Raw genomic sequence first — 19,943 nt, 5'->3', positions numbered from 1 at the left:
TTCTGTTCTGTTTTTTTTTTTTTTCCATAATCGCACAATAATATTTGTTTTGTTTTTTCCTGGGAAAAAAAAGGAAAAAAAAAAAAATCTGCCCCATTCTGAAATTAGCGAAGGGCTCCTCCCTGGTTCACAGTAGGCTGTGGAGAAATTGCAGCAGTGCTTCTCCATTGTGGAGGGATGCGCCTGATAGTTGGTGGGGTCAAGGACTGCAGGTCACAGTTTGGCTTTCAGAAAGGAAAATGTGGCAACAGCAGCAAGTGAGTGATTCTGCAGAGAAACTGGTGACTTTTTTCTTTTTTTGGCTTTCTTTGCTATGGCATGTGTATATGGATTCTTGTGTGTGTGTGTGTTTTACGTGTAGTGTTGCTGTATATGTTCTAGCATATGAAGGTGTGTTTGACTTGTGTTGAATTGCTGCAGGAGTGTGTGTATATTTGGTGGAGTATTTCATTGGTGTGTGTAACGTCAGGCCCTGCGCTCTACTGGCTGTTGCAGACACACTTCGCTACCGGCTGATACGATGGGGAGTCTGTTGTCCATGTGGTAGCTGATCAGGTGACTCACACTTTCAAACCGATGATCTTTTGTACGAACCTAGAAGACAAAAAAAAAAAAAAAGTTTAATCCAACACTACTTAAAAAATAGCCCTTGCTCATCCATGTACCCTCTCGCCCTCATGATCTCCTCCTCCCACCCTGACTCACCACTCCTTCTGGATCAACTAGCAGCAGGTGTTTGGGCTGACCCCCCTGCTGTCCTGTGAGGACGTACTGTCCAGGCGTGGTCCCAGACTCTCGCACCAGGAAGTCTCCATCGCGGGTCAGCAGCCTCTCTGCTTCCCTGCGGCTCAAACTGCCGTGGAACCAGGCCTCACACTGCAACTGCTGCACCAGAGGGGGCGCTGCTGAGCTTGGGCCACTGTGTCCAGAGACCCCCAGGGCATCATCAAATGGTTCTTGAGAAATAAATACACAGATATTTATAGTGTTTTCTCAGCTGAAAACCTCAAATGAATGCCTCTATAGAAGAAAAATTACTTCTGTCCTTTCCTATTGTTTCAGTTCCTATTTAGAACAAAAACTATTATCTAAGTGAACCACATGGTTTCTGACAGTTGCGTGCCATACACTGATAGTGGACTGTCTTTAATGTGAAAAGCTTTACGCAGCCAACCAATCATGTTACATAAAATGCCCCTGTAATGGACAAAGGCACTCTAATTCCCTTATCTTCCTTCAAGACTGCCTTCTGTGGGCAGCACCACTCTTCAATTAGCCTGTCATATAGAATGCACAGTGCACACTACTCAGCTCATCTCTTTAGTCAATAATTAACCCCTATTCTTTACTTATGGTAGAACAATTGCACATTTGAGTTAGCATGAAATCTGGTCATTTTGATTACAACCAACACATTTTGTTATTAACAAGAAATCAGCAGCTTTCTTTTTAGACAGCAGTCCATTTTAGCTTGGTTTGTCAAGCTGGTTTGATATTCCAAACACAGATAGAACGGGTGAGGCGCTTACTCATGTCAAAAGCATCTCTGTGAGCATTTCCATTGGCTGCAACTGGGGGGCGGGGTTTATCCACATTGACGTATGAAGGGTCATCAAACAGTTCCCGTGCCCCTTCTTTGGCTCCCACTAGAGAAAAAAACAAAGGGAAAAGAAACAAAAAGAGAGGAAAATTACATGTTAGCTTGGTTCATGTTCAAATTTCCTCATCAGCCATGTGCATTAAATCTATGACTTCATTCTAATTATGACTGGATGTCAACCTTCGACTTTCCCTTTCTCCTGATTTACAGTGAATGACATTTAGATGCAGACAGATGGGTAGAGACAGAGCTCACCTGGTAGAGGCGGCAGCGGCTGTTTGTGAATGTCATTCTGACCAGGCTGTCCATAAGGCTGCAAACACAGAGGCATATGAACAAATAATGAGTCACAGTCACATGTGGACATACTCTGGTGAACAACAACCACGATTCCAAAAAAGATGAAATGCTGTTTAAAACCTAGATAAAAACAGAATACAATCCATCCTTGCTTGTGAACGACTGAGCCTTTCGAGGATGTCCCTTTCATACCCAATCATGAGCAAATATTTACAAAAACAAGTTGATGAAGTGAAACACTAAACATATTGTATTTATGCTGTTTTCAATTGAGTATATGTGGCAAGTGATCCCATTCTGTATTATTTCTGTTTTGTATAGTCCCAACTTTTTTGGAATCAGGGTTGTACATACGCAAGAAATTCCCATTTAAAGTTGATGATTCGTCTATCACAAGCCAAACTATCCCTTTTACATTTCTCAGCTCAGAACTAGGCAATTCTGATTCATAAGATGTGTAGTTATTAGATTCCTTACAAGTCTGTCATGTCTTAATTGCAGTATGAGTAGTGTTCGGATGTGCTGAAACGTATATGAGTATCTTGTTCTGCTGTTGTGTTGTACACATTTCTCACCAGCGTGGCACCTGGGCGGGTCCTCATGTCAATCAGTCCACCAGGGGGAGGCTGTTTTCCAGGGAAATTATTATAGTAAGGGACGTCAGGAGGTGGAGCAGCCTCATCATCTTCTTCCTCCCATGCAGAGCCGTCAAATGGAGCCATTCTGGGAGAATAGTGGCGACGCGAAAGCAGACACAGAAACACATTATGGGTGACAAATGCACACATAAGGTTATGTTCTGCACAAATGTGAATGACATTGTTCACATTTACCTGTCATGAGGTGTGACCAGTTTGGGAGGGTTTTTCAGGTACTGTTTAAAACGCAGTTCAAAGGCCTGGCCGATGGTGCTGATGACTTCCTGGGCTAAACCCTCTGAACACTCCAGAATGTGACATGCTGAAGGAGAGGAGGCACAAATGACTCATACGAAAGCTGCAGCAACATGTACGTGAACATGAACTCAGCTAGACAAACACATTGAGTTCTCATTACATAGAGAACATGAATAATGGCCTTAATGTGCATGTGTGCAACTGGTTTTATTTCAGTTGCTCCTGAGCACAAAACCAAGAATAGCAGTTTTTCCTCCATTCGCCATCATTGCATGGAAAATCAAGCCACCTTTTCACACATAATCATGAATAAAGCAGATCCTGCCTAACAATTAAAAACAGTCCTGTTACTTGCTATGACTATTTAGTGGTAAACGTACTGTTTCTTCCTCCACACTACACAGTGGGTCTGTGATGTGTCTGCTCCAATGGGCGGTGTGTCAAATTCAAAGGGGAACAAATAAATGAATAGAGCCATCTCATCTACTTAATAGGATTGATTTCGATTTTAATTAAACAGCTTGCTCATATTTATTTACAGTATCTGCTGAAAGTGTAATCTCAAAACCTGTTTCACCATCCAATGAGACTGAATATAGACAGAACATTTGCAATTATGTACCAAGGGATCATGGTCAGAGCTCTACTTAAACCGAGGGCCTAAAATAGTTCAGCAGTAATACGGGTATTTTTAAAGCATCTATATTGTCAAATACTGCCTGAACGAAGGTGTCTTTTTGCTCACCTCTCTGGTTGACTGGGTCTTTGGCCACATATGCTACATACTCAGCCGTATCCTGAGGGAGACAGGGTGAGACAGTTAGGGGAGGAGGGGAGGGAGAAACATGATGGAAGGAAAAGGTGAAGGGCAGGTTTAGGATAGAAAGTTTGAAAAGAAGAAGAAGAAGAAAGATAAAAGCTAAAGCTGCACTCTTTAAGTCATGACAAGAGTTAAAAACATACATTGAACTGAAAGAGAAATGACAGGAAGTGATGAGATCAAGCTTGGAGGAGGAGGACCGCAAACCAGCGAGGCAGTAATGGAGTGAGTGGTATTTATAGGGAATAGACAATGATAGAAGACAGGAAGGAAGGATACGCAGGCTGAAGAAAGATGGAAAAAGGCCAGAGTGAGATTTGAGCTGAGGGAGAGAGAGAGAAAGAGAGAGCGAGAGAGAGAGAGAGTGTTGGGTGACTCACTGGGTCTCCTCCAGAAGCGAAGGAGATGGACTGCATGTGATGATTGGCGATTATCTGTGGAGAAAAAGAAAGAAAAGAAGAGAGAGAGAGAGGATAGAGAGAGAGACAGAGGGAGAGCACATGGGTGACATGAAGTATGTGGGAAGTGAGATGGAAGCACGCGGATGGAGAGACAAATGTGGAATCATTACTGAGAAAAGTGCTTTTTCCTCCATTGAGCGCCATCAACTGCACCAGAGATAAAAACTAAGTAAGGACAATGGATGGAACACCTTTTTAACAGTCTGCAACAACCGCTCATGATGGATCAATAACAACACCAACACTTGCTAATGCCCTGTGCACAGTGTGGTTCACATCTGAGGCTTTTTTCTGCATGGATGTATGTGCACAGCACGTCTCTTTGTTTCATGTGCTAAGGTGCACACGCCACTCTGCTGTATACCAACTCCGTAAAGAAATAAACATCTCTCAGCAGCTGTTAACTCATTAGAGGTCGAGGAGGAGGATCACATTCTCCCCTGTGGCATTGCAGGAATGAAGATGATGGTTAAAAGGGATTTATGCAGCAACCAGGATAAAAGAGGCAAACAAAGAGGAGAAGGTTGAAATTTATCTGGGAATCCCCTGAATGCCCCAGAACGACACGCCACACTGCACTGATAATCACAAAAATAGTACCTTGAGTGGTAGGTTATGGCCAGGTACCTTCTGGAAGTCAAAATACATTTTTACAGAATTTAAGCCCAACCCTCGCTGAAATTCATGCAAACTAAACTAACTTTAAACTATATTCTCTGAAATGACCTGAAATCTACTCTGGGCGGATAATTCAGGTTAGTAGATATAATGATGCTGAACATTAAAAATGCAGTTTACACAGTGACACAAAGTTTGAAGGACAAATAATATTTACAATGAAATAAAAATAGCCATTTTATAAGAATTGCCATTCTGAAGTTGATCTTAAAATATAAGTGTGTATAATCCTTAAGACCACATTAAGCAGAGACATCCTCCAGTTTATTCTGCTTCGATAAAACTGCACAGACTGAACTCTGACAGTCACCATCAGGTACATCTCTGACTAACTGTTTTTGAGAAAAATACACACAGCATCTTGGAGAGCAAGCTGGTTTCAGTCTAACCTGTTTGCAGTCTGAGGCCAGCAGGTTGAGGCTGCTGGTTGAGATGGTAAGGCTGATTGTCATGCCAGCAAACTGCAGGTTACTCTTCCCCAGGATGGAGGTCAGACAGCGAGAGGAAGGCTGTGAAGAAGAGGGAAGTGATACACGAGTGATAAACAAACAAGTTGTGCAAACAGAAAACAACTGGCCATTTTTTTTTTATTTCAACAGGGCCTGATAGCCCATTGAGTGCTCCCTGACCGTGCGTGAGCATGTGGGCGTATGTGTGGAAATGCCTGTGTGTGTGGGAGTGAAAGAACAGCTGCGATTGTGAAAGTGATCCTGTCTCCAAGGCCAACTGTGACCAATGGGGAGTAGACAGGACAGTTCGCATACTGTAGGCTGGGCCAAGAGCGTCGCCCCGACCACGCCAGCACTGCTGTGCCAGCCCATTTATCCCAATCCTCTGCTTATTCTCACAGCTTTCATCCATATCTGCTCCAGAGTATTTGGCGCACACTGTGAGAAAAACAGCATCAAGACAGGATGCACATACTCAGCCACATTAACCTCAGTCCAGCCAAATCAGAGGGACTAGACTGCTTTTATCTATTCTGGTTTGCATCCTATAACTGTGTTTTGTCTGGTGTGCTGCACTACCAGACATTCCTTGGTCAAAACCTGCGAGGACAACAGGCTACTGGATTTAGCCACCTGTTTTACGAACTGTTTGGGTGGATGTTTTTAGCTTTACAGGAAAACTGTGCACAGACACACACAGTCTTTAAACAGCAGACTGGTGGCTATGTCTGCTAAGACGTAGTGCTTCTTTGGCCTGACTCTGGCTCCACGCAAGCTACTACTCCACCTCTGCAGCCTCCCTTGTGACAAGAGGAAAGGAAAACAGAGACCAGAGAGTGATTGGTAATTACCTGTGAGTAAGCCGCTAACCACAAAAGTCAGCCTAAATCCAGATCTGATTGTGTGTGTTTCAGGGAGAGTGTGTGACTGAACAGCCAACTGACCACAGAGTGGACAATCAAGCTAAATCTAGCTCTTATCCAGAAAACCCTTCCCACTGCCGCCCACTTAAGCCGTATAAATAAATAATGCCCTTTAAGGGTGTGTGCTAGTGTGCGTGGTGTGTACCTTTCTCCTGCGTTGGGCTCCTTTGGCTCCGGGCACTGCCTCGCACACCACAGAGATGGCTTCCCTGAAACATTAATGACATGCAAGTGTTGCAATAACATGTCATTAACCCTCACACCTTCCCGGACTCACGATTATGAGGATTAAATGAGATCTGGCAGTGGGTGATTGAATTTATCGTTCCTGGCAACGGTGCTTGCCTTTGCCACGGAGACAAACACACGGAAACCAGAAGGAAACCACCAGGATTCCAGAACATTCTAATTTCGGGGCCGGGAGAGCTGCAGGCGTGTATACACTCACGCACACACATGAACATACAGGCCGAAAGAAACAAGCAAGAAAGAAGAAGAGAGCGGAAGTGGGACGGAGAGCGAGTAAGCTAGCAGACAAAGACAGAAGAAAAAAAGAAAAAGATGTAGAAGAGGTGGACTGTGTGTGCGTGAGTGTACGCCACCGACGTTTCTCCTAGTCAAACCACACGGTTACCATCTCGCCCCCACATACACGAACACCAAATGAGATGAGAGAAAGCCAGCAGCACATGAGCAGTGCGTCATCTCACCTGGTGACCTGAGTTCTGGTGTTGAAGTCCAGCGCTCGCATTGACTGTAGCACCTCCACACAGCCCATGTACTGCCCAGGAAACAGGAAGGAGACACATTAGCATAAGACATATCCCACATCAGAGTCCCACTGGACATGTGGAGCACAGCAGAGGAAGAAAGAGGCGCCCCTTCCTCATTTCTGTGTCAGTTTCTACAAATGTGAAAGAGGCATGTATATATGCAAAGAAACAGACTGCAAAGAGATATTTTATGTATATTTCAGATATACCTCAGTGAGGGGTTAGCGAGAGTGTGCCGGTCGCTTACCCGTACAGTGTAGGACACACCGGTGGTGCTGACCACACTGTCGGAGTGCAGCCAGCCACGGGTGGGCTTGTTGACAAAGGAGCCATGGCGCGTCCACTCATCTCCTCCCAGCTGCCCTCCTTCCACCCGTGCCCTCCTGGACGCCCCTCCCAGCCGGTTCATGTCCTGCAGAGGAGGTCGGGGAGGGGGAGAAGGAGCGGTTAGAGGGGGGAGTGGGTAATGAAGCGGAGGGGAGGAGCTAGAGCTGCTCCTGTCGTCCCCAGATGACTCAACAGGCGCCTGAGGCTGCTGTGGCCTGCTTGATGCTTTGAGTCCTGGGAGAAGAGTGGCAGAGACACCCAGACGAAGGGATCCCATCCTGGGGAAGAAGGAGCAGAGGGTGGTGGGGCTGTTCTCAGCCGGGCGGGGAGAAGAGGGGGGCAAGATGGGAGTGAGAGACGAGGAGGAGAGAGAGGAAGGCAAGCCAGGGGAGGGAGTGAGCGGGGTGGCGGGACTGGAAGGAGGGAACGAAGATGGATTGGAGTTTGTTTCATCAGTTGAGCTCAGCGATTCACTCCGAAAGTGGGTGTACTTGGTTTTTGGGACAAGCTCCATAATGAATCTGCAGTGTCAGTTTTTATATCCGCGCAAGTCCACACAGGCTCTAGTGAGTCAATCAAAGTCTCTTTGTCTCAGCATTCAAAGTTTTTCTCGGAAAGGACACACAGCCATCTGTCTGTCTCCCTCAGCGTAAGAGCTGCATCCATCTGTCTGGTTGTCTGTCCTCCACTCATTACCAGGCAGCCAAAACCAAACTGCTTCAAAAAGGGCTTCACCCACAATGAAAGCAGGATGAGAAAAGGTGCAGAGGAAAAGTGGGGTGTCCCAGTTTATGGTCGAGTGCAGATGAAAAAAGTTTTTTAGTGCACCACTGCAGATCATGTTGTCATCAGATCACTTTTAAATCTGCATCACAGTTCATTGTGTTCCCAGGGACTGATGATGACATGGTCTTAGCTCTCCACAAAGAGTTCATCTTAGTGTTTTTGCCATAATGTAAAACAATATCTGTGAGTATCTTGTCCCAGTTTAATAGCCTCTCAGTGAGGGCCAGTTATCCAGCTGTCGCCAGCACCATGGAGAATCAACACAAGTGATTGTCTCTCAACGCCCCCTCGTGTCTTACTGCGCTGAGGGGTGCGCACTTGTACGTGATGTGTTTACATGTGTGTGAGGCAGTATAAACCTTCCCTGCCCACAACACTTCTTAGATTATGTGTGTATGTGTGTGTTGGCGTGTGCACATGTGTGCACGTGTGAAGCAACTCCCCTCGGCAGCTCTATCCTGCTTGACACAGGCCCATAAAAATCCTATTAGCAGCCAACGAGGGGATCGCAAGGGGGCCGCGCGCACTAACACGGCAGCAACACACACACACACACACACAATACACAGCTCCAATTGGTCGATACTACAGCGAGCACCTGCAGAGCTCAATGAAGCCCACTGCTAAAGAAGAGAGAGGAGGCTTACTGATGTATGGCTAGTATCCAACGCAGCACGCTTTCTTTAACGCCTACTTTTCAAGTGCATCGTATTCTCAAACCTTTCATCAGATTGCCCTTTTACTCCCTCTCCCTCTTCCTCCAAATGGTTTCATGTCCTCTCTGAATAGCCCTCGCTCTCTCCCTCCCTGCGTCTCCTTCTTCTTCTTCTCTCCTCTTCCAGATTACTTCTGGCACAGCCTCGTTCCCTTTCTCTGCACTCTTTCCTCCCCTCTCTCTGTCTCCTCTCTTCTCCTGGAAGCCCTCTCGCTTCCTCCACACGATGTACTCTGCCAACCTCTGTCTCTCCAACGCCTCCGCCCTCTCCCGCGCCACCACTTCCTCTCTCCTCTTCCAGATGATCTCTCGCTCCCCCTCACCCCCTCCCTCGTCTGCTCGCCCGTTCTCCAGGCTGTCCTGTTTAACAGTCCCTCTGTCTAATATGTTAATGGTGAGCCCTGTCTTTCTGCCTCTCTAACTGTAAGACTGGGGATGGCTAGAGGCTAGGCATGGTCACCTATTTAGACACCAGTAGAAAACAGAAAGAAAAAAAGTTAGTATTTAAGACTGGGCCAGCAGAGTTGGGCCCGTCCCTGACTGAAGTTCCTGATATGGCTAAAACAAGTGAGGCTGCCTTGGTTCAAGTGTGTTCCATAAAACTGGCCACCTCGGTTGGGATGGGTTTTTTTTCTGGAGCACCATTAGATAGTGGTAGGTTGATTCTGAGATGTTGTCTGTGTCTGGCACAGTGATACACACTGCAGTAGCACGGTGGTGATGTAACACCGGAGAATGTAGGTCATTGGCTGATGACGACTACCGGTGGGCTTGTTGTGATGGTAATGAGACCTGATTGGTCCGGTTTGAACTCCCAACTCAGGGTTCCCTGAATGGTGCCGGAGGCTCATCAGAGTTGAACGTGAACTCGTTCACTCAGCTGTGAATGCTCAGTCGAAACCGATTGATCTCTCCATGCACCTCTCTTCTTACCCTGTAACTTTATTACTGCTTGGTTCAAATAACAAGCCCAGATAGTAGTCAGTTACCTGAGAGAAGAGTGTTGACACAGCCCCATATGATATGAACAAGCCAAGTATTTCGTTGTGGAACCGCTTCCTTCTTTATCTAAGGCAGAGCTTATCAAGCAGCAGGCTAGCTGTCAGTACTACAAACTACTGTGCAAACAGCACATAACACCTCATATTCTGCATAGACCAACCTCGAAGGCAAACAACAGTCTGTTTACGTTAACAGTCTCTTGCAGAGTCCCAAAGCCGCACAAACAAAACAGTCTGGAGCAGTTTGACCTCAGTAGGAGGAAAGGCTGCACCTATAGTCCTGCAGCAAACCTGCTGGCCTACACCCCAGTGCTATTGAGGCACTAGTCATATTTACAATCTGTTGACCTTTACTCCGTCAAAGGGAAGCAAGGTTTACACACACCTCGCCTAGAACACTTACACAATGTTGTAAATTTGGCATCAACGTTTCAGTGATGCCAAGCGAAGAGGCTGATTTTTCCACGCGCTAACATTTCAGAACTTAACTATTTGTGAAGTAAAGCCGGCCAGCTTGTAGTGGGCGCTGGATGCATGGCAAAAGAACAGTCGCCTACACCAGTCTAGCACCACAGAGGGATTGTCTAGCAATTCTAGCTAGTCATCCATCTGGTCTTGTCCGAAAAGCACCATGGAGGATCCAGTCACGCTCACGCACTGCCAGACAGGCTGTGATAATCTCCAGAAAGCTGTAAAGAAGTATGGCTAGAAAAGTCACAAAAGACACCCAGGATTTGGACAATCAAAGAGCATGCAGAACAAACAAAACAGTCTCTCACACCCTTAATTAAACAAGAAATTAGTCTTGAGAGGGAAATAGCACTTACAAAAGGCAAAAGATCCACCATAAATAGACTTGTTAACACTAGAGAGGGAAATCCAGGTGTGTTCTCATACACAGGGCTGCTGAAATGCTGTATGAGCAGAGTTAACCCTCACACTGCCCGAGGATGTTTCAGTGCACAGAACACAGTGTAGGTCAGGTGACTGCAGAGGAGATGACCCTCTACATGAGGAGAAATCCTGAGTCACCTACTCACAGGCAGTAACAGGAACAGACTGTCACAAACATAGCATGCCTAATGATCAATGATTAGTGGCATCGAGGCCAAGCAGCTGCACAGAGTGGTATGTACAAGTGAAGCCAGTAACATAATCTCATTTATCCAGTCATTCCTGATAATGGCACATCAGCTTGACTGATGAAGATGGTAGTTGCCGTTGATAAAGGTGAGATCAGGACAAACCGGGCTGAGCTGAGGCGCCCAAGACGACACACAGGATGGGGAGGGGGAGACAGGTGACCTGAAACAACCCTGAATCTCGGAGACTGCTGAGCTCCGCATAGACAAAGACTGTCTACTAAAGAAAAGAAGTCCCCGTCTGAGAGAGAAAGTCTAAAAACTGCACACAACCACAGACTAATCAAGTCCACTGCTTCTTATCTACTAAATATATACAATTACCTAATGGAACAGCACCAGTTTTAGGAGATAAGATGAGAAAAAACAACTTTACATCTTGTTCTGTCTGGAGCTGCCGCCCGTTGCTATGGCAACAGACATTAAAAGAGATGCCTGCGGAGGATATACACGGAGAAGTCCCGACAGCCGCAGAAATCTTCAGACAAAGAGATAACTGCTTTGTTAAATCACATGGCAGCAATTAGCCGCTGCATCAAAGGCTCCACGTTAGAGCTTCTTTTCTTCCAGCAGGAGGAAAAACGACAGACTCCTAGAAGGATCAATAGGTTTCAGGAAATGATCAAAGTTTGACCGGCGTCGCGCCAGCCATAAAACCCAATCAATGTTGACATCCCATGTCGGCTGCATGCACTGACTCCAACTGGGGCATGTAAGACTGTATGTCTGATATTATTTCAACAGAACAACAATCGCTTTCCTAATAACAGTACAAACAACAACAACAACACTGACCATTCACTTCTAAGAAAAAACACGGATGTTTAGAAAAACTTGCATAAAAACAACCTGAATATTCTGTGCAGCAGCTAACAAAGATAATGATTGTATAACATCCTGCAGAGTGGATCTTATACTCAGAGAGAATAGAAAATCAGAAGTCACAAAGAGAGTCTATATTTACAAAAAACAAAAAAGTCATTCAAACTGTTTTGTATAAAGTGGGTCTAATCAATGTCCCTCAGAGTTCTTTATTTTTTGTTAATGAATGCCAAAGCGTAAATAGTAGTTCCTTTTTTGGTTTAAAAAGCATACAGCTGATAATCCAGGGCGATTCATCTAAAGCTGGGCTCACATGAGAGCCACATTAATGTTTAAACTGCCACAGACTGTCCGGTCACTCGTCCTCTCCTTCCCTTTCCTGGCTCTCTCGTGCGTCCACTCCCTGAAAAAAAACGTGCTTCTGCTCTGATCCGCTCTTCCGCTCGATTAATTCACAAAGTCACTGCCGGCAGCTCCTCTCCATTTATCCTCTCCTCCGTTTGGCTGCCTCCTCCTCTCTTCCCTCCTCTGTCTCTCTCTCTCTCTCTCTTTCAGCAGATGGTGAAAAGCCAGTGCTGCCAGGATGGACAATGGCACTCCTTCATTGTGCTCCTCTTCTCCCCTCACGTCTGTCTCTCATTCCCACTTTCCTTCCACCTCTGTCTGTTGGAGGGACGATCACGCTGTCTGTCCTCCCCTCCTCCCAGTCTGGGTGGGTGATGCTGCCTCCCATTTTCTCTTTTACTGTCTCTCTCTCTCTCTCTCTCTCTCTCTCTCACACACACACACACACACACACGCTAGCGGCTGCTGCCTATGCCCTCCCCACCTCCCATCCTACCTCCTTCCTGTTTCCTCCCCTTCCCCCCACCTCCTCTCTGCAGCCTCAGTCATTTAGCAGTGTACATGTGCATGCACAGCAAGATGCTGCACTCCTGCACATTAATGCACACACTCCAAGGGGAGATGTGGAAGAGGGGGGGAAGGGGAGAAAGCGAGAGAGTGTGTATGTTTGTGTGAGCATGTGTGAGGAGGAAAGGTTGTCCATGTTGGCTATTCAAGGCTCCTCCCTTATTCATGTTTGGTAACCTGAGAAACATAGTGAATGGGGGGGAGAAAGAAAGAGAGGGAGGATGGAGACAGAAAGAGGAAGAGGTTTCACCCTCCCTCCACGGACTGCACAGAGAGTGACATGAGGTCACTCTGTGTAACCTTGATGAAAGTGGACAAATTCACAAAGAGAGAAACCGACTGGCATTCACATCACACATTTTCCCTGTGTTAGTACATGACTAGAGCTCTCTAGGGGGAAAGGACAGGTCATTACCAGGCAAGCACAAAAACAACAGAGTGATTCTGTGAAGGCAGACAGAAAGCAGAGATTCCACAGATTGGACCTGACATTCGAGCGTATCTGATGAGAAGGCAGCGTTGCAGAAAGCAGAGGAAACCACCCATAGAGTGACACAGGAACCCAGCAGAGTGGATATGCAAGGAGTCCTCAAATGACACCCCAAAATACAGTCCCTGCAGTACTGCGTTTGTCCACTGCACCGTCATCATGCTGTCGGAGTAGTGCACTCAGGGACATGAAGGATCAAAAACAGAGAGCTGCAGCAAACAAGAGTGTCGTTCTATCACTGCACACCACATGGTGATATGACTGGAAGTGATTGGTTTGACAGTGATTAGTGAAGGCAGCCCCCACCACCCGTAGCCTGCACCATTGCCTGTAACCAGTGAAACACATGACACACCGTGGCTTAGGGTTGACAGAAAGATAATACTGCTTTCTTTCATTTTTCAAGCGATCCTGAGTTTATACTGAAAATGTTCAGTTCACAGCTTATTTGGAACAAGTCTGATGCCATAATGCAGGACTGCATTAGGTGTACCAAATAACCGGGCAACTGAGCGTCATTAACAGTATCTCACACAAACCGCAATAAATTTACATGCACAGGGCTGCACAATTACTCATGCATGACTACATGCTTAGTCTTTAGTTTCCAGTTTCACAAGGATAGATGTGAGTTCCAACTTTTAAGATCTCTGCTGAGAAAAACTTTTAAATGATAAAAGATGCCAAACATGTCGTAAAAATAGTTTGTTTTCTCAAATCACTGGTAGGGGTGCAACAATATAATGTATCATGCTGAACTGTTTCTTATGAGACTGCGCTTTGTTCAAACTCTGTTGAATAATGCTTCTGTTTTCTGTTGCTGCTGAGAAACCAATCTAAATGGGTCAGGCAAAGCTCCCCTTTTCATTTCAAAGTCTCAAACATCACAATTCAATAAAGTTGAATTAGAATAAATTGAAAATAGAAAATGAGGGCACATCGCAGGGAGGCCTTATTTCATGATCTATTGAAAATGAACCAAACTGTGAATTTTGTGAATTATGACCATATTCACCATATCTAGACAGCTAATTTAGAGCATTTTTACTGTAATCATGCAGCCCTAAAGTTACAACTATTCATTCGCTACAAGACTAGTGTTTAACCCTCCTGAAGACGAGTGGGCTAAGCGATTACTTCCCAGAGGGCTTCTGTAAATTAATCTATCCTTTAAACCTCTCATCAGTCTCTAAATACCATAACGACAGATCTTCATATTAGACGTGAGAGTTTTGACCTTTCGATTTGGCACTACATTGTGGTGAGAAGATGCAAGCCCTTTGCCACCGTGTCACAGTGTGTTTTTTGATTAGCTGGCTGTATCATTTGAATGTCTTACCATATATTCCATTGGCCAACACAGGCTGCCTGTGAGTCTGTAACCCTAAAAACACCAAAGCGCACATCAGCACACTGACTGTGCACACACACACACACACATACACAAACTCAAGGAGCCAATCACAGCGCGCTCTGATGCTGCCCTTGCAGCTACTTGTCTCCCAGCATGCTTTGCTCCCAGGATCAGCTGTGGAGAGGGTCATGGGACCTCCTTGATATAAACAAGCCAGTAGATTAAGCACACAGAGACACAGCATTGACATAAAAGATCGAGCAAGAGTGGGAGAAAGTAACGGAAAGTGAGAGAAAGAAAGAACAAGAGTGATTGGAGAAAGGCAATAATCCAGTGTGCATGTTGAAACACACTCTGTGGAATGAAAGGAATTAACTGAAAGGACAGCATGTGTAGGATGTTTGTGTCTCAGCTTGCCCGACACGAGTTAGTGAGTGCGTGTTTTGTTTCGACGCATGAAGTACGATGGAATAACTGTGTGTGCAAGCTGCAGCTAGTCAGTATTTATTACATGAAACAGTCAGAGACGGCCCGAGACGGAGCTCTGGATCTAATGCACACGCTGCAGGGCCACATCTGCTGTCTGCTGTCTGCTTTTAAACTGTGCATGTGTGTGTGCGTGTGTGTGTGTGTGTGCATGTGTGTGTGTGTAATCTGATTTGACCTGCCTCACTCCTCACCCCCTTACGTACACTAAGCAAAAAAAATAAGCCCAGATGAGTAAGCGGGCCTAGTCACTGACCTTTTCCCTACTGGACCATCGCCAGCCTGAGATGCTGTCTAGCATCAGTTCACATTACGGAGACAAGAGAGACAATGATGAAGACGATGAGTGGAGCTGGGCCAGCGAAGGGAGCGCAAATGACAAGGGAAAACTTCTCTGACTGGAAAAGACGTGCAAACACAAATGTATGTATGGGCGGCAAAACGGCTATCAAATTTTGAGAGTGAACATTCGATTAGCCTGGCATTTAGCAGGAGGCCTTTCTGCTGGTTTCATAGCTTACCACGCACACAGCAAACATGTGAGCTTGCTATTTTGGGTTGTACCAGCCCCCCCCCTCCACCACCCCCTCTAACCACACTCCCACATCTCTATCTCCTTCCATCATTCCCTTCCTGCTACCACTGTCTGCCTCTCTCCACTTACAACTTCCCCCTTGCTATAACTGTTTATGTGTCATAGACAGTGTTGTTTCTTCACTCAAGTCCCCTCCAAAACTTTAATATTAAGTGGCAGCTTAAATGCCTCCGCACACAACCCTGATTCCAAAAAAGGTGGGACGCTGTGTAAAACATAAACAACACAGAATGTGTTAACTTGCTAATTATTTTCGATAAACACTCAATTTGTAAAACTGTTGTAAGTGAAAACAATTCATTTGCAACTGATTGCCTTCTGTGGTTATTTAGGTTTTACACAGTACAAGCTTTTGGGAATCAGGCTTGTTGCATTGTTTTGGTATAGCGACCAAAACTAAGGTACATTTACATTTTACAATCCAAGCCACAGCAGAGGGCAAGCCTTCAAGAATAAGTGCCATCTATTGTATTGACACAGTATCAACAAATGAAATGATATGCAGTCCGATTCGATTTCCACATTAACTATTAACTACTTATCAGATTGAGGTGAACATTAACACAACTCAAGACTTGTTCCTGCTCCAAAAAAAACTGAAAGGAAGCTCTGCAACACTGATGTTATGACAAAATCAATTTCATTCAAAAGTAGATTTGGTAGTTTTTCCATTGCACACGCTGTGTACCACCCAGTATCACACCAAAGCATGTGAAGCACCTGCTGCTCCGCACCCGTCCACCATGTCTGTGTCACGCTCTGCGTCAGCTTGGCGTCAAACAAAACCTTCTCATTCCGCAATTATAGCAATGATAAATATGCAACATCGTGGTTACACTTTCACAATAAAGCTTGCTGGGAAACATTTCAGGTGACGGTTGCGGATTGGTTAGGTTTAGGCACCAAAACTACCCGGTTACATTTAAGAAAAGATCATGTTTTCGCTGCAAACTGCTTCCTTAAAGCAATCAGCATTGGTTTCACACAGGAGTCGTTCCCTGGTCCCCTGTGTGAAAGCCGTGTGTGTACGGTCCACCACTCTACACCGACCTCCACCCCTGGAAGGACTTTGCTGCCTTTTATACTACATTTGTCCTTTGCTACGTCATTATCGGCTCCTGCTGGCACTGCACCTTCAGGCAGACCAGGCAAACCGTCTCACTGACACGCTCTTTTCTAGCGGTGGATCGATGGATCTATCACACGCTTTGCCGTGAGACTGGGCTTATCCACGCCATTTAGGTTATGTCACCTAATTTAAGTTTATCTCGCAGTGTTATCTTTACTGTTATAGCTGTTCAGATGGCAGAGCTGCTTTTAATGCCTCCCGTTTTATGGTTTTATGTTCTATCTACAAAATTAAAACAGAATGCTTAAATGCTGTATCTTAAAAGAGTTATGTCTCAGTATTTGTCGAGCAATTAAATATTTCAATATCACAAGACTGATGAATTTTTAATCTCTAAAATCAGTATAAAGGAACAATCTAGAGCATTAACAGTGATAACAGCTCTGCCAGGGACGGACCAGGAAATTTGGCCTGCTCTGGACTTGATATCGACCAAACCCTAAAGTGAACTTAATTGGCAGAGGAACAACTTCAGTCTCACACCCAACACATTACCCAGGCCAAACAAGGGTGGAGGAGCCCTGACGTGCAAAAAGAGAGGTGACTTCTACAAATGCAATCTCAGCTTTCTGCTTAAAGGGAGATCGGCCATGATAAAGACAAAAGAGACATTTATCAACTCAAAGCCCATGACCCAACAGATTCCTACTGATACACTGCACGCGTCAAAGCCAATATAACGATCAGAGGCTGCCAACGCAGAATCCAAAAATACTAAATAACTCTCACTTCTCATTTTCGACATCACACAGGACGGGATTTTGATGAAACTGCGGTCCACGTGGTTATTTTGCACTCAACCGAGCGGCGCAGGAGGAAACACAGCTGAGGCTCGGCCCCATTGTGTAGGGGTAGAGACGGACAACCACATGCTACGACCTCGAAAACAAACTCCCACAGTTTGTTTCCAGAACACACACACCATACACAAAGGCGAAGACAAACGCACCCCTACACCGGCAGACATACAGACGCAGTATACACATCAGACAAAGACACAGACAAACACATCCTCACATGGACAGACACTCCCACACATTATGTCTTGTCAACAGTCTTGACGTGTTTAAAGCAGCTTAGTGCCTCGCCACTGTGTTTTATCAATAGCCAAGTTTGAAGTATCACAAGGCTAATTCAAGGCCAATATCAGTGCTAACATTCACCGCTTGGGGGGAAAAAAAAAAAAAATCAAAGCTTATTTCTGCAATGACTGTACGTGTGTGTGTGTGTGTGTGTGTGTGTGCGCGCATGTCTGTGGGTGAGTGTATGGCTACGCACACAGGCGCACACACCTGTCACCTGTCAAAGTGAAGCTGTAACAGTCACAAGTGTCACACTGTGCCGTCACTCAGGACTAAAGCTTTCACCGGTGACTGATACGGTTTGAGCAGAATTGGACAGATCCAATTTTAATCAAGTGGATTTTGGATTGCGCCAATGCTGTGATGGAGCGGACGAGATGCTCCGCTTTGACTGACACACTGTGTATCTCCCGTCTGTGTTGGTTTTGTCCTGGTATATATGTGTGCAGGTGTGTGTGTGTGCGCGCGCGCTTGTTTGTCTGGCTCCTGACATGTGTCTGAATCTACTGCCTTTTTTTCTCGGATCAACTGTTGATTGGACCCTCTCTTCCCCACCGTTTCATCAGCGGAGATAACTTCCCCCATATAATATCACGTCAGGGGCTGCTGGTCTGAGCGGTGTGGCTGACTCTGATAAGAGCACTGAGCCCACTTTCTCTCAGTCGCCTCAATCATCCAACATACACCTTTGAGTCCGCTTCCATAAGCCTCTGTCTGTCTTCACTCGTTTGTGGTGAACTTTAACTCTGTCACAGTGACCCAGTTTCAACACATCTGAGGCGACTTTTGCTGATCGCTCTCCATGGATATGCTTGAAGAAATGGTGATGCATGACGGTAAGTTTACCGTGTGATTGTGTTCAACACAAATGTGTTTGTGCATGAGTACTTGTACTATGGTGAGGACTGATTTTTATTTTTTTTTTAACCTACAGAGTGAGGACATTTTTGGAAAGTGAGGACATTTTGGCTGGTTCTCACAACTTCAAAGAGCTGTTTGAAGGTTCAGACTTGGTCTGATGGGTTAGGTCAGATTTAGGTTTAGGCATTTAGTTGTGATGTTTGTCCTCACAAAGACTGCAGTACAAGTACACTGGACTCTGAAGCTTATCTCACTGGACTGAAGAGATTCAGCTTGACTCTACCAGGACACTTTTTGTTACAGATTTTAGGGCTGCAACTAATGATTATCCTTATTAAAAACATCAAAGAATAGTAAACAATCACAACTTCTCAAAGGGGACATTATTCAGAAGACTTGCTTTGGCTGACCAGCACATTCAGGTTCACTGTCATGTAAAACGAAGACGAGCAGAACATCTGTACACTGAAGAGGATGGAGGCTGCAAATGTTTGCATGACAAATGTCTCAAACAGGTAACTGGTTGTCAAAACAGTTGTTGAGTAATTTTCTATGGACTCGTCGATCAATCGACGAATCATTTCAGCTCTGACTCATTTTGAGAACATTGCTGTGTCTAACAGACACGGGTGAGACATTTAATGACCTGTTCTCTGTTCGTTTACAGGGATAGACATGAGCTTGGGGCCACTCAGTTGACTTCTCATCATTGCCTATTTTAAACTAAATACAGCCTTTTAGTGGTGGCTCTTACACCATAGTGTTGCTCAACCGGCAGCTACTGAGACTTCAGCCTCAAATGACAAACGGTGAGAAGTCGTCTGACAGCGGGAGGACAGACAAAGTGAGACATTTCGCTACAGTGTCCACAGCTCAGTCTGAGCATGAGCTACATTTTTACAGTAGCCCGACAGGCTTCAGCGCACGGTGCTGTCTTAATATAACACAAGTTTTCAAAGGCCGGACAATGCTTCCCTGTGGGCACCGCACACACAGAAGGTGAACTATTTCCTCAAACTTCTGAAAAGTACAAGTGACGCACAGCACGCACACAAGCCAAAACCATGCCCCAAAAAAGTGTGGTCAACTTTAACGAGCAACTTACCAGCTCTCTTCCTCCCTTTGCTTCGAGTTGCCCCTCCTGCCCACCAAGTTGTTGCACCGCAAACTTCAGCCTAATTTAACCGAGCGGGACGAAAAGTCGATGTTTTTGTCCGCCAGGCGCCTCACAGCTTTGTTTAACTTCATAAAAGATGACTTTAAACTTCTTCTTTCCTCTCCCCTTCCTTTCCTTCCCTTCCTCCTCCCCCTGCCTCCCCCTCCTCGGCCACGACAGAAGCC

General features: G+C 45.5%; 1 protein-coding gene across 4 annotated transcripts; it reads right to left on the bottom strand.

Moving 5' to 3' along the window:
- Positions 1 to 19,943, bottom strand: shc1 (SHC (Src homology 2 domain containing) transforming protein 1). Of its 4 annotated transcripts, XM_076736737.1 has the most exons (14): positions 19,708 to 19,775; positions 14,435 to 14,479; positions 7,148 to 7,312; positions 6,838 to 6,908; positions 6,273 to 6,336; positions 5,145 to 5,264; positions 3,997 to 4,050; positions 3,542 to 3,593; positions 2,734 to 2,860; positions 2,476 to 2,623; positions 1,856 to 1,913; positions 1,530 to 1,646; positions 706 to 956; positions 1 to 594 (listed from the first exon to the last, which is right to left on the bottom strand). In XM_076736737.1, exons 2-14 carry the CDS (start codon positions 14,444 to 14,446, stop codon positions 466 to 468), a joined length of 1,368 nt encoding a protein of 455 aa, XP_076592852.1. In that variant the 5' UTR covers positions 14,447 to 14,479; positions 19,708 to 19,775; the 3' UTR covers positions 1 to 465. The 4 variants fall into 4 exon arrangements, with proteins under 4 accessions (XP_076592852.1, XP_076592853.1, XP_076592849.1 ...); XM_076736738.1 differs by lacking the exon at positions 14,435 to 14,479 and having other exon boundaries at positions 19,708 to 19,943; XM_076736734.1 differs by lacking the exons at positions 14,435 to 14,479; positions 19,708 to 19,775 and having other exon boundaries at positions 7,148 to 7,885.

This window comes from Chaetodon auriga, chromosome 8 (genome assembly GCF_051107435.1).
Source record: "Chaetodon auriga isolate fChaAug3 chromosome 8, fChaAug3.hap1, whole genome shotgun sequence".
NCBI classification, from domain to species: Eukaryota; Metazoa; Chordata; class Actinopteri; order Chaetodontiformes; family Chaetodontidae; genus Chaetodon; species Chaetodon auriga.
This window is presented reverse-complemented; position numbering and strand designations above follow the sequence as displayed.

What these genes read in the sequence shown, in the direction of transcription:
- shc1 (XM_076736734.1), bottom strand. Translation starts at nt 7,741, where the DNA reads ATGGAGCTTGTCCCAAAAACCAAGTACACCCACTTTCGGAGTGAATCG. An exon ending in GTGTGTCCTACACTGTACGG is followed by an intron (nt 6,909 to 7,147) that starts GTAAGCGACCGG and finishes TTTCCTGGGCAG; the next exon opens with TACATGGGCTGTGTGGAGGT. An exon ending in ACCAGAACTCAGGTCACCAG is followed by an intron (nt 6,337 to 6,837) that starts GTGAGATGACGC and finishes TTAATGTTTCAG; the next exon opens with GGAAGCCATCTCTGTGGTGT.